General features: G+C 41.2%; 1 protein-coding gene across 1 annotated transcript in view; it reads right to left on the bottom strand.

The window, feature by feature from the left end:
* The window catches only part of ALDH16A1 (aldehyde dehydrogenase 16 family member A1), an 818,106-nt gene that overhangs the window by 503,276 nt on the left and 297,214 nt on the right, over window positions 1-17,616 (bottom strand). The window contains exons 4-5 of the mRNA XM_044059239.1: window positions 6,973-7,125; window positions 1,933-2,130 (exon numbers count right to left, since the gene is read on the bottom strand). Of these exons, the coding sequence (XP_043915174.1) occupies window positions 1,933-2,130; window positions 6,973-7,125 (351 nt within the window). The remainder of the gene's footprint in view (window positions 1-1,932; window positions 2,131-6,972; window positions 7,126-17,616) is intronic.

Here is a 17,616-nt window from a genome sequence, read left to right as displayed (position 1 = left end):
CAAAGCGTTGAGGTCTGTCAATCATGTCATCCCAAGCAGACAGATACTGGCTCCCTGGATAGCCTATTTTCAGTCTGAATCATAGACCATTTTTGTGATTTCTGAGACCAACTATTTTGCATATTCCAGTTATGATCCTTTCTGGGTTTTTATGAAACTACCAAGCCCAGCAACAGTTACAAGCATACAGAGACCTAGAACATCAGTGACATATGTACACACATATATGCACGCATGCAGACACACACACACACACACACACACACACACACACACACACACACACATACACACACACACACACACACACACACACACACACACACACACACACACACACACAAAGTAAACTATTACTTAATCATACAGTGCCAGGGTAATTAATGATGAATCTACATGAGGTAACAGCTAAATTTAATAAAGCTGCATCATTCAGAAGAATAGGGTTTATACCTCAGGCTTTTATCAGTATTTTATATGGCCTTGATGTAGCAAGCTACTTAAAGGGTCTATGTCAGTTAAACGAACGCTTGAAATGTCGAACGTCATATGGTCGAGACCATATGATCGACATTTCAAGTGTTCGAAGAATGGGAGAATTTCTCTCTTCTGCGCTGAAGTGCTGTCTAGGAGTTGGTATATTTAAGTGTGGGGGGGGTGTCCCCTGCTTCCACCGTTAAGGTACGTTTTTGTTTTTCTTTTCTTTTTTTATGATATATTCGAACATTCAAATATCGATCATATGGTATTCGACATTTTGAATGTTTAAATATATAACATAGACCTTACTTAAAAAGAGCACAATGCTTCTGAAGCACAACAGGGAGTTATGTGGATTGGACAACATCAGCTGAGTCTAAAATGAAGATTTAGTTTTGCTAAACTTACCTTAAGAATACACTCCTACAATTCCAGAGTTCAATAACACAATGGTTATTCCTGTGTAAGCTGTAGACATAATTTTCAATGTACCAAGCAGCTTCTCTAGTTTAGTTACCAAACTGTGGTAATCACTTCCCTCTCACCTCAAAGAAATTACCTCATATCCAAAACTGTGTAACGAACAGAATGTCCACCTTCTAAAGCAATCAAAATACAACTGCCTTTGAACATGACATATAACAAATACCTCTATGCTCCTCAACTAACTGCATCTACACCTTAACAGTCTCTAACTTCTTGTGGCATATTATGGCTGCTCATTTATAACCTCCACCACTTGTATACAATCATACATTTCTCCACTGCTTTCCTTTTGCACCCCCTTTTGTAAATATGTACTGCAAGTGTAATGTCGATTCACTCTGCATTACATTTATTAGTTATCACATGTACTTCTAACTTCATTGTAGTAATTCTACCAGTACTCCAACTGTTTCTGTTTTTTTGTCTGCATTCTCCAGGATGAAACTGAAATTTGTCGATGTGATCAGAACACTATGCCAGTCAACAAATTCAGATAAATAAACACAAGCATACACGCACACATGCATGCATACATACATGAATGATTTATTTATTTTATTCATTTTATTTATTTATTCTTGACCTGGTAAGTTCCACTAGCCTTGCAGCCTCTTTTAAGGGGAAACAACTCAAGGTGGCATTTATACTACTAGGATAAGTCTGGCCAGGGCACTGGAAAACTTCCACTACTTTTTTGATAAGTGCCATGGGATTTTTTACATCCACCTGAGCTACCATCAAGTCAATCAGATGAGGTGTCAGTTTAGTGTCTCGTCTGAAGGGCAGCACACTCAGGAGTGCAACATCCCCTTATGCACTGCACTATCAGCAATCAATTTACCTGATGTGGGAACAGAACCTTTTGCACCAAAAGTGAATGTGCCAACTGTTGCACCACTGACACAAATAAAATTCCAAGTATGGAAGAGGTCCAGGTTGAGAACAGCATTTTAATGGTTTTCTTACCTCTGCACCTTCTGCCCGAGCTTCCTCTACATACTCCTCAATGGACTTCCTCTGAGTCTCGTCCACCACAGCTCCCAAATCTATTGTTTTATCCAGACTGTCGCCAAGGCGAAGTCGACTCATACGCTGCTTCAGCCTTTTGATCAGGTCCTCAGCAATAGATTCTTGCATCAGCAGCCTAGACCCTGCACTGCACACCTGCAATAAGAAAAACAAATGTGACAGGGAGAAGGACGCTGTGTTGTTTTAAAAAGTAATTCCAAAAAACAAAAACTGTTTTTTTTCCCGGAAGATACAAAAAAAAAAAAAATTCAAAAATCTTATATGTTATAAATATAAATATTATGCAAGTCAGAGCTGCTGGGAATAATACCTCTTATACAGAAGCATTAATTCTAAGCAAGATCATGCTCTATTAAGGTACATCAGACAGCAAAAATCATGTTAAATGAAGATCATTGTTTCAACTGTTGACAAATACCACATTACACTGCAGCAGAGAATGGGAAACTATACACCTGATTTTTAAGGCAACATTTGCAGTGGATGCATTTGTGACTGCTGGAATGCCACACATCCAGTAATGTTGACTACATCCTGATATCATATGATTTTAACATGGCTTTTTAAACATATTTTTACTTAAGAAGTCATACATGCACTACTCCTCCGATCCGATTTTCTGTTTCATGATCACTTTTTTGCTTCCATGTCCATTACTGCACATGTTTTAAACAGCCCCACCCCTCCCAGTGACTAGTATGCATTGCCAGGGTGTTCCCATGCAGCTTTTCCTCCAGTCATTAGTGGCATGCAGTCATATCACAGACAGGTGTACACCTACACCTCTTACATGTAGCTCTCGGTATACCTACCACCTCCCTCCACTGCCAGTATAACAATAATATGAAGTACGCCCTTTGGTTTCTGCAGTGTGGCCTCTTATTAGAAGGGACTGTCTACAAGTCCCTGGGGTGGAGCAGAAGATGCCACCCTGCTTTATCTCCACAGACCAGCTCCCCATGTCCAGTCCCAAAGGCAGGACACCAGGGCATGGAAGGATGTCCTGCCCTGCACCATCAAATTGGCTTATTTAAAGTTCTTCGAGTATATATACTTCAGTGTACTGGAAAGCTGCCAGTTCTAGTAAAATTGACTGTGCTATGGTGTATATGTCTGTCATTTTTTTTTTTTATCTGTATGGCTGTAGCAGATGCTGCTCATGTCCGTTATATTTAATGCCAATGTCTTCTCTGTGTCTGTGGATCTTTACTGATAAATGGAGTTTTGAGAACTGCAGTGGTATGTGCTACCTCCCAGTCTACAATGACAGTACAGAATATAAGAGATCCATTCTTATCACTTGCTCTACTATACATCCCTACTGATGGCTCTTTGGTTGAGAAAGAGTTCTCTACCAATCAGAATTTAGTAACTGTTTTTCAGCAAAGATTAATATTCAAGAACATCAATTTGCCTGGCTGATATAACATGCTAGCTACAAAAGTGCAACTGTCCTTGGATCCCAGAAGATTGCTTCCTAACCACGAGCAATAACTCACTTGCTTGCAAATCAATAAAGAACATTCTAGGTTAGACACTGCAGTTTTAAAACAGGCAAGATAAGAATATCTACTTACCTAACATATAGGTATAGCCAAACTCAGCAACTAACAGAAAGACCATTCATCTAAAAGGGGATGGTGAGGAGGTACATCTGGTCCACCAAGGACAGACCTCTAATAGATCAACTGATACAGTGTGTACCTGGTGTAGCTAATTACAGGGACCCTTCTTGATAGGTCTCTGTTGGTCTGAATCCTAAGCAGCTCCATCAAGGCAAAAGAAGTTGGAAGAAACCTCAAGGACAAAACTCATATAGTACGTACTGCCGGAATGACTTCCCAGACATGGCCCTACTCACAGAGTCATCATTCTATAATGGTTGTTGAAGGCCTGCACAAAAAAATCAAATGGTTATAGCACAAGAGTATGTTAGGGTGACATTCTTGATGTAAGCACTCGAAGCAGGCGATTCTGTAGTTGACTGCATTTAACCAACTAAATGAAAAACATAAAGCAGTTAGTAACCCCACTAGTCTGCTTTGCAAATGTAAATGGCTTACCTTCCTGGAGCATAGGAGGAGAAAATTTGGTGCACAAATGTAAATTCATGCACTCTATGCAAGTAATGCTTTAGCTCTCAGGGCATGACCAGTACGGAAGATCCTCACTTCAAAGTTTCTGCTACTATGAAGAAAACCAGGAGGTTAAAACACTGATTTAAAGAAATCTCTGGAGCCATCTTCAGAAAGAAATACAGACTTATCTTGAAGATCCTAAAAGGTTTGTGAAAGATCAGATATGGTTTCCTAAACACACTGCCTTGAATCCTAGTAGAGCAATGCATGATGGTGACGGTCTACAGGAAAGGCATTTTCCAAGAGTTGAACTTCATTCCCACTGAACTAGTAGGCTCATACAGCAGATATGCAAGTCTGTCTATCATGATATTCAAGTCCAGGCAAGGGGAGGCATGGGGGTCTTTTTAATGGCAGATAGAAGTACAGCACTTCATTAGGGAACTGTTTGACTGAGAACTCTTGAGTCAGTCCCATCCCCTTGTTGCTTTTCATTAGGGATTCTACAGTACTCTTGGAGGCAAGCAGACACCACCCTGCTGGTCCCACAAAATGCAGACGCCCTTTACAAGCAGCAGCTTGACCAAGCAAATCATTACACTGAACATCCCACAGCGGAGTCCTGTGTATTCTTTTGCCCAGCAAACCTCTGAGAGAACACATTTGCCACTGGCAATGCTAGGGTATCACGCTTTAATGCATGAGCCACATTCCAACATTCACAAACATGTCTTCGGAAACAGATAAACTGAAATTGTTTGATTCATCATGCTTCCTGTCTCCAGTAAGATCACCATACTCATACAATGTCATGTCCGTGGACAAGGAAGTCTGACACATCACTGCAGTTCATTAAATACAGTTTAGAAGGGAAGCCACAGATGAAGGCAGCAGCAGTTGTAGTGGAAGTTTATATTGCACAAACTTTGGGGTCACTAAGATGGTTCATATTTTTTGTTAGCACAAAAATAAAAACCACAGCCTACAACAGATTTAAAAGAAGAGTTCACTTCATTAGAAAAGCATCTTTGTGCCACACAGGTACCAGGAAGACATAGAGCACAGGTTTCTGTGAGATGGTATGTTACCTAGTAATTGTTGTAGACCATGCACTGCTGAATTCTGTCTTATAGCTTTATATGAGGCTGTAAAACTAATCATTGCTTTACTACTGCCTGTGCACATATCACAGATGCCCATTATATTTATAGTCCACACCTACAGATCTGCCCTGATAAAGCAAATTCAGTAAACTACAGATATCTGAACAACTTCCAGTTCCAAGATAAGAAGAATTAAAGAAACTAACATAAATATAATTAATAAACAGGAAATATAATAAAAGCTTATGGTCCACACATGGAGTTTATGACAAAGGTGGGTATGGGTTTTTGCTGGCATATAAATATATTAAAAAAATACAATCTGGGGTAGAATCTTCAAAGTCTGCTTTAAAAGATTTTAGGAAGAAATGCACCTACTCTGTAAGCTATCCTACAATCAAGTAAAATGTTCATACTGTTCTATCTGTGCATCTGTAGGTGAAAGTCTGTCTGTCTGTGGGTCTGCCCTGCTAAAGTGGAGTTATTAAACTGCAATTATATGTCCCACCTCTAGCTCCACAAACATGAGAGCAGAGAAAGACGATTTTAATGAAATCCACAGACACAGGAAGTAAATATGAGGTTTCTCACCTGAGAAATCATAATGCAATCACTCCAAAGCAACTGCCTGAACACAGCGGATCAAAGGAAACAAGTCATCTACACATCACCTGTCCACAGTGAAATAAGCATTTTTGCTAGAGGACAGTGTATTCTAGCTCGAAGGTCATTCAACCATGGGGAATGGAAAAACTCTATAATAACATACTTAATGCTCTCAGACAAAGAGTGATTCCTGGTGTACCTAAATCTCAGTGGTAACACCAGAAAGCACACAGCAATTTGACCAATTGTGTAAGGACAGTCTGAACCCAATCAATGGCTGTCACAGCTTACAGTTAGGGTATACCTGACACAAAACACAATAAACACATACGTTCCTGCTGGCAACAGAACAACCCAAATATGTAAATGTAAATTCTTAACTTCTTAACACACTACACTGCTGGAAACCCTGACATATGCAGCATTATGTCTGAAATTTTATCTCTTCTTTAACAGAGAGTTGTAAACTCTGTGTCAAGCTAGTGACACTTTTGAATGTACAGTAAATGTATCCTCCACAGGCTTGTACAGGTTAACTGAAAATGACTTCTACAGATTAAAAAAAAATAATTCAAGCTGGAAGGCTAAACACTAAAAAGAAGCTTCAGAGAAGGCTAAATGTGTAGCATTCTGTAGATATTAAGGTGGTGCAGTGGTTAGCATTGTCACCTCACAGGAAGAGGTTCCCTGGTTCGATTCTTGGCTGAGGTGCCTTCTGTGTGGAGTCAGCATGTCCTCCCTGCATTTGCGTGGGTTTCCTCCAGATGTTCCAGTTTCCTCCCACATTCCAAAGACATGCATCTGGAGCATATTTCCTCAGGCCTCCACTGAAAATGGGCTCTGTCCAAGTCGGACTTTCCCACTAAACAAATGTTAAATAAATAAACAGAAGCTGCAGATAAGGCAGAATGTGCCATTCTGTAGAGATCATGCATGCCCTGTGTAAAGACATCGGAAGATTTTCAAATGAAAAGCACCACATAAGTCACATGCTGTAGATGGTGCAAGTATTATCTGACAGCAGAAAGGAGAGGGCCACCAGAATACTAAGAAAAGGAAAAGCAGCTGGCCAGAGAAAATAAAACAACTGCTTTCTCACCGAGTCATGGATGTAAGTCATACAGAGTACACTTTATAGTTTCATCTAATTAAAATAAGTGACCAATACACCAAAATTTTAGGAATCTTACCTGCCCTTGGTTAAACCAGATAGCATCCACGATACCTTCTACAGCACTGTCCAGGTCAGCAGTGTCAAATACTATAACAGGAGATTTGCCTCCTAGCTCCAGGGACAGCTTTTTGCCAGTCCCTGCAGTGGCTTTACGGAGTATCCGACCAACCTACAAAGAAAAAAGTAAACATGCACTGTATAACAAATCAAATAAATTAGTTGAAAAATGAATGTCAAAAAATCAAAGATTTTTTCATTAATATGGAAATTAAAAAACAGAAAAAAATAGTTTTAACACTTCGTTGATGAGTTCAGTCACAATAATTTCCAAAAAATCTTGAAACTCAGGTAGTATTCCAAACCAACACGCCTTTATTCATCAGAGACAAGCAATCCTCAGTAACAAAAAAATCAGAAATACTTTACAACGTTAAACATATCAGCTTTTATACACTTAGAAGTAGGTGTAGAATTTGTAAGGAAATATTTTTATGTACTAAAGGTACCAAACATAATAAAAAAAAAATGAGACCACAATAAATCATTTCAAAACTTTCCCACCTTTAATGTGACATATAACCTGTACAATTCAATTGAAAAAACAAACAACTTTGTTAGGGGAAAAATATAAAAAATAAAAAACGTACAATAAGCTGGTTGCATAAGTGTGCACACCCTTAAACTAATACTTTGTTGAAGCACCTTTTGATTTAATTACAGCATTCAGTCTTCTTGGGTACACACCTGCCATCAATTAAAGAGACTCTGATTAACCCCAAATAAAGTTCAGCTGTCCTAGTAGGATTTTCCTGCCATTTACACTATTGCCTGCTACAGCAAAAGCCATGGTTCGCAGAGAGCTTACAAAACATCAAAGGGATCTCATTGTTGAAAGTAATCACTCAGAAGGGTACAAAAACATTTCCACAGCATTGGCTATACCATGGAACACAGTGGAGACAGTCATGAAAAAGTGGAGAAAATATGGGACAACAGTGATGTTGCAAAGAACTGGACGTCCCTCCAAAATTGATGAAAAGACGAGACAAAAACTGGTCATGGAGGCTGCCAAGAGACCTACAGCAACACTGAAGGAGCTGCAGGAATTTCTGGCAAGTACTGGCTGCATACTACATGTGACAACAATCTCCTGTATTCTCCATATGTCTGGACTATGAGGTAGGGTTGCAAGACAGAAGTCATTTCTAACACAGAAAAACATCCAGGCCCAGTTAAAATTTGCAAAACAATACATCGTCTCCCAAAAGCATGTGGGAAAATGTGTTATGGTCTGATAAGACCAAGCCTGAACTTTTTGGCCATAATTCCAAAAGGTACATTTGGCGCAAAAACACTTCCCATCACCAAAAGAACACCATTCCCCTGGTAAAGCATGGTGATGGCAGTATCATGCTTTGGGGTTGCCTTTCGTCAGCTGGAAATGGGGCTTTAGTCAAGGTGAAGGGAATTATGAACAGTTCCAAATACCAGTCACTTTTGGCCCAAAACCTTCAGGCATAGGTTCATAGGTTCATACTAGACTATCTGCCCTAGGGCATTTATAAGCCTAGCCAGAGTGTGTTTGGCTTTCGCCACCCATTTTAAAATAATTTTGCTATGCCCTTTTTCGAGGTTAGTATACTGTGCCTCTGTCTAAAAGTGACACAGAAGTGATACCCGGGGTAAACCTACGATCTCCCATCCACTCATCAAGATTCCTCTTGAAGACAGTCAATGGGGGACTCTGCCTAACCTGGACTGGGATTTTATTCCAGAGTGAAGGGAGCCTCTGGGTTATGAATCTGTCCCTCCAGCATGTCCTATTTATTTCAGTGCTGAGGTTCAAGTCTCTCGAGCGTGTAGCTCGATGGGATTTGGATTTTCTGAGGTGCAGCGTGTCCATTAATTCCGGGTTGGACATGGCTTTATACGTCAGGCACAGATCGCCTCTGAGCAGGCGGTATGCCACTGAGTAGAGCTGGAGTTTCTTTAACTGGGCAGCATATGGCATCTGTTTGAGCCCTTTGATCCTCTTGGTGAGGTACTTTTGGGGTCTTTCCAGTTGCTGCAGGTGTCTGGTAAGGTACATCCCAAAAGGGGCATTGTACTCAATTATGGGCCTGATGAGGGATGAGTAAAGAGGCATGATGACCTCCCCTGATCTAGATGTGAATCCCTTCATGATTAGGTGGAATATATAAAATGTTTTTCTAACCACTTTGGCCACGTGGTTGTCAAATGAGAGATTGCTATCAACTTGGGTCCCCAGGTCCCTAATTACTTCTTCTGTACTTAATGGATTACCACCTATGTGGTAATTTGTGGGCACTTTGTTTTTGCCAAAGGGGATGACTATACACTTTTTGGCGTTTAGCTTGAGGCCACGGCTCTGGCACCAGTTGTCTGTTTCTATGAGGCCCTTTTGGAGGATGCTTGTGTCGGCTGGAGTGTTGATTATGGCGCCCAGTTTGCAGTCATCTGCAAACTTGGTCAGCCATAGTCCTTCCATGTTGGCCTATACCTCCGAGAAATATATACTGAACAAGAGGGTCCCAGGACTGAGCCTTGTGGGATGCCACTTGTAACTGGTTTGGAGTCTGACATGGCTCCAGCAATTCTAACCATGTGGGTTCTGTCCTTGAGCCAGTTTGCAACCCATCTAGTGACATAGGGGTTTATATTTAAGCTGGTGAGCTTATCTATAATGCCCGAGTGGGGTATTGTATCGAAGGCTTTTGCGAGGTCCAGGTAGGCTGTGTGGACCACCTTCCCCTCGTCAATGGCCTTAGTGACTGTTTCAAAGAAATCAACCAGGTTTAAGAGGCAGGATCTGCCCTTAACAACGCCAAACTGGGTAGGATCCAGTGTCTGTAGGTCCCCAATATCTTTATTTATGAGGTCCATGATGATCCTTTCCATAGCTTTGCAGACCAAACTAGTCAGGCTTATGGGGCGATAGTTTCCAGGATCCATTGAGGCACCACCTTTGTGGAGAGGGACCACTGTTGCCTCTTTGGGTACATATCCTGTAGTAAGGCTGAGATTGAACAGTAGTTTTATGTTTGGGTTTAGCTCTTCTTGGAGTTCATGTAGGACGCAGCCTGGGACACCGTCTGGTCCCATTGATGCTGTGTTTTTGCTTTGGAGGGCAGCTCTTACCTGAGCATCTGAGATGTCAGGGGCAGCACTCTGCTGGGATAGATATTTGCCCTTTTGGTGGGGGGGGAGAAGTTTGCGCTGAACCTGTCAGCTAGGATGTTGGCAATGTCTGTGGGTTCGATGTATTTTTTGTCATTTTGGACTAATTCTGAGCATATCTGGGAATTCCCACCCAGGTGTCTAACATAACTAAAGAAAGCCTTGTGATTATCCTTAGTGTCCTGTGCAATTTTTCTCTCAAAGCTGGCCTTAGACGATTTTATGAGTGCCCGTAGTGTTTTGCTAATACTGATCAGAGATGCCTTCCCTTTCTGGGATTTTGCTCTATCATGTAGTAGCTTCCTCCTTCTATTGTATAGTTTGTTTATGGCCTTTGGAGGATTGGGACTTGGTTTTATTTGGGATTGCGTGATCCATGCATTCCTGAAGGTGTTCATAGAATGCGTTTATAAAGGATTCTGCGGTCTGGGCTGTATTTTACACAGGCCCGGGGGCTTTGAAGGATTCCACCTCGGTTTTGAGGAGTGTGAAATTTGCTTTAGAGAAGTTTTTCACTGTGGTTTTCAGGGCAGGGGGTGGAGTCGGGATGTGAATATCCAGTGAGATTAGTTTATGGTCTGATCTTATCAATGAGGGATACACTTCTGGTCTGGAGCATAGAGTCCCCATGTTGGTGATGATCAGGTCCAGTATGTTTTCCCCTCTTGTGGGAGTGGTAACAAGTTGTTCCATAGCATTTGAGTTTATAAATTTTAGGAACCTTTGGGCTAGGGTGTTGGAGCTAGAGTAATGCTCCCAGTCTATGTTTGGGTAGTTGAAGTCGCCCAATATAATGGTGTTTGGAGAGACCTTCATATTTTCCAGTGTTCTCAGGAAGGCCGAGTGGGGTTCCTGGGTTTGGGAGGGTGGTCTGTAGAAGGCTATAAACTGGAAGGCAGTTTTACCCACTGTTAGTTGCACATGGATAGTCTCTGATGCTTCGTGCTGTGCCACCAACCTGGAGGTGTGGGTATCTTTGATGAATATTGATACTCCCCCTCCTTTTGTGGTTCGGTCCAAGTTTTGGGGCTGAAAAGCATGGTATGAGATATAACCTGGTAGTGCTGGGGTGCTCTCGGGAGCCTTGAACCAGGTTTCTGTTACTGCACAGATATCGATGTTCTCCATGCTAAGGAGAGTTTTGAGTGCGTGCATCTTGAGGTTTAGACTTCTGGCGTTGAGTAGCATTACTCTTAGTTTCTTATCCCTTGTGATACCTATGGAGGTGGGTTTGTCTTTTGAGCCTTGCCTAAAAAAGGCACTATGGGGGTAGCAAGAGCCTTTGCCAATATCCGAAAGCCCAGGGGTGACAGGTGCAAGCCGTCCCTAGCGAAGCATCGTGGCTTGTCGAGCATGTCATCCCAGGCTGACAAGCATTGAATCCCCTTTGAATGACACCAATACTTAAGCCAATTGTTGAAATTGATCATCTTGTCTTCATATTGTGGCATCATTCTTGGTGAGGGTAAGATGCTACTCAAGGTCAGGGTCATACCGGCCTGGGCTACATGCTCAGAGAGTTCCTCTATGTCTCTTTTCATGTAGTCCAGGGAGGTACATCTCAGGTCATTCACACCAGCATGGACAATGACTGAGTCATATTTGTACTTGCCTTGGAGTGACCTGAGTGCTTGTTTTATGTGGCGGATCCTAGCGCCCGACAGGCAGCTCACCGTGACCTTCTCCTTGTTCAGCCTGGTGAGCGCGACGTCAGTGTGCCTGACGATAGAGTCACCTATTACAAGTGTATCAGGTGTGTTGTTTAGCCTTAAGGGCTGTGACTTTTCAGCACACTGGCTTTGTGAGCTATGTGTTGTACATGTTTTGTTTTGGGGTAGCGGTTGCTTGGGTGTCTGCTTTGGAGGTCTCTGCTGCTTAGGCAGATTTTTATTTAGAGCCTCCGAGTATGTTTTTGTGTGTTTATGTGTTTGGTTTGCTGTCGTGGTAGGTCTATGCGAGACTGGAATTGTAGTGAGTGTGGTTTCCTTCTCCTCCTGACTGGTTACGCCAGTAGTGAGTTGAGAGAGCTTAGCCTCCAGTATGGCTATATGGTTGCATCTCTCACATGTGTTGGAATTTGTTGGGAGGAGGAGAGGGTTGTCTGTGTACATGAGGCAGTTGTAACATTGCCTCAAGATTCCCAGATTCACCAGCTGGACCAGAGAGGAGATTGACAACTGACCTTTGGACATGCTAGAATAGTATTGGGAATTCCTTTATAATTGAAAAAAAAGGGCTAATGGGGAACAAGGTACTCAAGGGGAGTTTGTGAGGGTGTAGTGCTTTTAATTTTTTAGTGCTGACTTATATAATTGCTTTAGTGGGCAAGTGCCAGATAACGTAAATGCAATGTGTTACAGGTAACTTAAATGCAAAAATGACAAACAGTAACTTTCTTTCAAGTGAAACAAAGAAATAGTACAGTAAGCAATGCAGATATCACTAGGGATCCGCAGAAGCGCTGAAAAGCCGCGTTTTAGGTGGAATTAGTGTTTCAAGGAAATAACAAGCAAACAAACAACAAGCATACAAACAAAGCTAGATTCAGCAGGCCTGGACCTAGTCTACGCTACAGCAAACAAGGTGTACCAATTTCAGTAAGAAACAGTTAAAATATGCAGGCACTATAAGCCTTTAACCAGAAATTCCCAGCTCAGAAGGGCAGAGTCCAGCCTCTCCTCCCACAAGAGTGCAGACCACAAACCTTCTTAATGTAAAATAACTGGCCTGAAGCCCAAGTGCTTACACCAGAACTAATATACTTTTAGAATAACAGACACTGAGCCCTCAATCAGCAGTTCACAACTTAGAAGGATGTAAGCTACCTGTCCTGCCACCACAGTGCAGGCCACAAACCTTCCTAATGTAAAACAACTGGTCTGAAGCCCAAGTGCTTAATCCAAAAGACTTAGAATGATAGCTACACTTTAATCAAGTTACTACCAAGCAGTAATAAATACAATTGAATACTTTAAAGAATGCCTGGATTAGTGCTCAAGTTATACAAACAAAGCTAGATTCAGCAGGCCTGTATCTAGTCTATGCTACAGCAAACAAGGTGTACCAATTTCAGTAAGAAGCAGTTCAAATATTCAGGCACTATAAGCCTTTAACCAGAAATTCCCAGCTCAGAAGGGCAGAGTCCAGCCTCTCCTCCCACAAGAGTGCAGACCACAAATCCTTCTAATGTAAAATAACTGGCCTGAAGCCCAAGTGCTTAAACCAGAATTAATACACTTTTCTAGCATCTGCTAGAAAGCTGAAGATGAAAAGGAATTTCACCTTTCAACACGACAATGACCCCAAGCATACATCCAAATCATTAAAAGAATGGCTTCAACAGAAGAAAAAAAGTTTTGGAATGGCCCAGCCAGAACCCAGACCTAAATCCAATAGAAAATCTGTGGGGTGACCCGAAGAGGGCTGTGCACAAGAGATGCCCTCACAATCTGACAGATGTGGAGAACTTTTGCAAGGATGAGTGGGCAAATATTGCCATGTCAAGATGTGCCATGCTGATAGACTCTTCCCCAAGAAGACCGAATGTTGTAATTAAATAAAAAGGTGCTTCAACAAAGTATTAGTTTAAAGGTGTGCACACTTATGCAAATAGCTTACTGTACGTTTTTTTATTTTTTTATATTTTTTCCCCTCGCAGGTTTGTTTTTCAATTGAATTGTACAGGTTATAGGTCACATTAAAGGCGGGAAAAGTTTTGAAATGATTTATTGTGGTCACATTTTTTTATATATAAAAAATTGGCATTTTAACAGGCATGTGCACGTTTTATATCCACTGTATGTATGTATGTGTATATATATATATATATATATATATATATATATATTTTTTTTTTAGTTATTCAAACCTCAGTTCTGATTTAATACACTGTTCCATCACACCAGAGATTTAAACAGATTCAAAACACACATTTTTTCATGCAGCTATTACCATAACATTTTGGTTTAATTCCCTCATTTAGCATATTGGTACATGCTCATGCACACTCGTGCACACAGCTGCACACTTTTATACATTACTAGTTTACTTCATCCACTGTTCTGTATTTTTGTGGGTTTTTTCTGCTGGTTTTCATTGTATAAACAATTTTTGTGGACTGTAAACATGAAAACTGTCATGAAAGGTGTTTTTTTTCTCTCGACTGCAAAGTACTGACATTTTCTCTGAGTTGCAAATAACTTAGTTTTTCTGCACACTAATACATATGGATGGGTGCTTATTGTATATTACACAGATATACATTTACATTTATAATATCCTGATTAGATAAAGTATATGGTTAGATAGCTGTGTGTGTTTTTTCTTTTATCTATCTAGTTAGCTCTTTTTACTTATCAACCTATGTATATGATTTTAGTTCTTGTTACAGACCTGATGAAGGCTTTATTGCATTAGTTAGCCGAAAGAGATTTTAGTTAAAAGTCAGTCTTTTTATATGTACGTTATGCTTTTCTTAATACCGAGTTTGGAACGTGGGTTGTAAATAGGCAAGTAATGTTTTCTTTAACTAGGATTTAGTTTGATCTAATCAGTAGTAGTGTGTGGGGGGTGGAAACCTGCTTTTCTTAAATGCACTTTTACGGTCCTGTTTATATTGTTTGCCTGGAAAAGGCTGGTTTAAAATTAAACAATACATATATTTTCTACACCTACTTCTAAGTGTATAACAGTTGATACTTTTAACACTGTAAAGTGTTTTGGATTTTTTTTGTTATGAGGATCGCTTGTCTGTAACGAATACAGGCTTGTTGCTTTGGAACACACCCTGGGTTTCATGATTTTTCTAAATTACTGTGACTGAGCTCATCAACGAAGTTTTAAGACTACTAGTTTTTTTGTTTATTTTTTCCTCAACCCTCGTGTTGGTGAGGATGGAACTAGACAGATTCCTGTGCTTGTTTATTTTTTATTAATATGGAAGTTCAATCAACAGGTATGGTAACATTATAAAAGAATATCACAAACAACAGAAGTTAAAAGCAACTGTCCTTTGTTAACTAAGCATTAAATAAAATATACAAAGATATATATATATATAAACTGACAGCAGTTGTTTTGTATTGTTAAAATTTGACTATATCCTTATTTGGTATCTTTTCCGACAACATTATGTCTGAAGTCAAATACAGCTTTTATATACAAAAAAGAAGTTCTGTACCTACCATAACGTTCCATGTTTGATGTCCTTCATCTTGCCTTCCTTTTTGCTGGTTGGGTTTGGAGCTGATCCTCAGCTCCGATTCGGCCGATTTACTATAGCGGCGGCTACCCAGATCTCGTTTGTAACAGACCACACTAGACATATATAGTAAAAATGTTTTTTTTTTTACTAAGCTGTTATACATCAAGATAGGAAGGAAAGAGGAAAAGACAATGTATGGTTAACTAACTTGGTATGTCAGCAGGAAACTCAGCCAGTGTAACCAATAAAAAAACTCCTCTCGAACCTCCAAGAAGAGGGAAGAAGGGAGGGAACGCAAGAAGGAAGGCGAGATAAAGGACAACAAACATGGAACGTTATGGTAGGTACAGAACTTCTTTGTTATGTTGTCCCATCTCGCCTTCATTCTTGCTGGTTGGGACCGCATCCCCAGCACCTGGTTCTTGGGTGGCTCACTGGAACAAACTCTTCAGAACCGTGGAAACAAAGGATGCCCTGTTCTGGGAGACCACAACCACTTTGTAATGAGAGATAAAGGTATGAGGATTTGCCCATGTTGCTGCAGCACAGACTGAATCTAAAGGCAATTTGGCTTGAAAGGCAAAAGAGGTGGTTAAGGCCCTGGTTGAATGTCCTCTGGGCCTTCCTGGAAATTTCTTTTTACGCAAACCATATGAATAACTGATTGTGTCTAACAGCCATTTAGATAAAGTCACTTTAGAAACTGGATAACCTTGCTTACTGTCAGCAAAGGATATGAACAATTGGTCTGATTTTCTGAGGTCTTTGGTCGTGTGTAAATAAAAACATAATTGTCTATGAACATTCAATTGGTGTAATCTATACTCTGCCTTGTTGCTGTAATTGGGAAAGAACACAGGAAGCTCAATGGACTGATATACGTTATACTCTGAACAAACCTTTAGCAAGAAAGAAGGATTGGTCCTTAGAGAGACTATCTTTGTGAAAAATGAGATACGGCGGGCGAATAGACAAAGCATGTAATTAAGAAACCCATCTAGCTGAGGTTATAGCAACCAAGAAGAGGGTTTTCCAAGTCAGAAACTTCAGGGGGCAAAATGCTGCTGGTTCAAAGGAAGGCAGAACCACTGAAGCTAAAACCAAGTTTAGGTCCCGGGGGAGGGGGGGGTTTCTCTTACTTGGGGCCGTAAAAGTGATGTACCTCGTAAAAATGTTCTGCACAACTTATGGACATAATGGCAGAACCCAAGTCTCCTACATGAAAATTGGAGATGGCAGCCAGTTGGACCCCAACAGTAGCTGCAGCTGCCCCTTTTTTAAAGGTTTTGGACAGAAAGTCAAGAATCTTGTGAACAGGAGCTGTAAAAGGATCACTGTTATTACTCTTGGCCCAATAAGTGAACCTCTTCCATTTGCTAGTGTAAATCCTCCTGGTACTGGGCTTGTGGGAGGATACTAGAATGTGTTGTACAGCAGGGGAAATGTTTGGGAGCCTGGCTAAGACTGGAGGTGGAGTAACCAAACAGTCAGCTTGAGAATTTGAAGAGATGGGTGAAGCCCACCTGATTGATGCGTCAGAAGGTCTGGAACTGGGTCCAGTATCCAAGGCTCCAGTTGAAGATGACAGCAAAGAAACGGAAAACATATCTGATGAGGCCAGTATGGAGCAATGAGGGTGAGTTTGCAACCCAACAATTTTGCTTTCTGAAGTACCTTTGGAATGAGAGGGAAAGGCAGAAAAGCATATAATAGACCTGGAGGCCAATCGTGGACAAGTGCATCCCCGGGTGACTGTCCTGGAGGGGGAACTAGGGCGAAATAGCTGCTGCATTTGTTGTTTAGGGGAGTGGCAAAAAGACTGCAGCATGGCTGGCCCCATTTGCGGAAAATCAAGTCCGCAACTTCTTGCTTCAGGGACCACACATGAGGCATGAGGATAGCCCTGCTGAGCCTGTCCGCTATCATGTTGGATTTTCCGGGAATGTGCATCGCAGTCAGGGAACATTGGGAAGACATCACCCATTGCTATACTCAAAGCACCTCCTGACACAAGGGGTAAGATCTGGTTCTGCCCTGCTTGTTGATGTACCATACCACTGAGATATTGCCTGTCTGGATTGCAATGGTCCTGGTAGGTAGAGAGTCTTGACGTGCTTGCAACGTCAGGAGCACCGTTCTCATCTCTAGAACACTGATGTGAAAATGGTACTTATGAGGTTGCCACGTTCCTTGGACAGTCCATCCCAGATAATGCTCCCCCCACCCTATCTGGGAAGCGTCCGTGGTCACTGTGGCTAC

The sequence above is a fragment of the Protopterus annectens genome, chromosome 17.part0, assembly GCF_019279795.1.
Source record: "Protopterus annectens isolate FY-2018-M chromosome 17.part0, PAN1.0, whole genome shotgun sequence".
In the NCBI taxonomy this organism is placed as follows: Eukaryota; Metazoa; Chordata; order Ceratodontiformes; family Protopteridae; genus Protopterus; species Protopterus annectens.
Note: the sequence above shows the minus strand (reverse complement) of the source record. Positions and strands in the feature narration are given on the sequence as shown.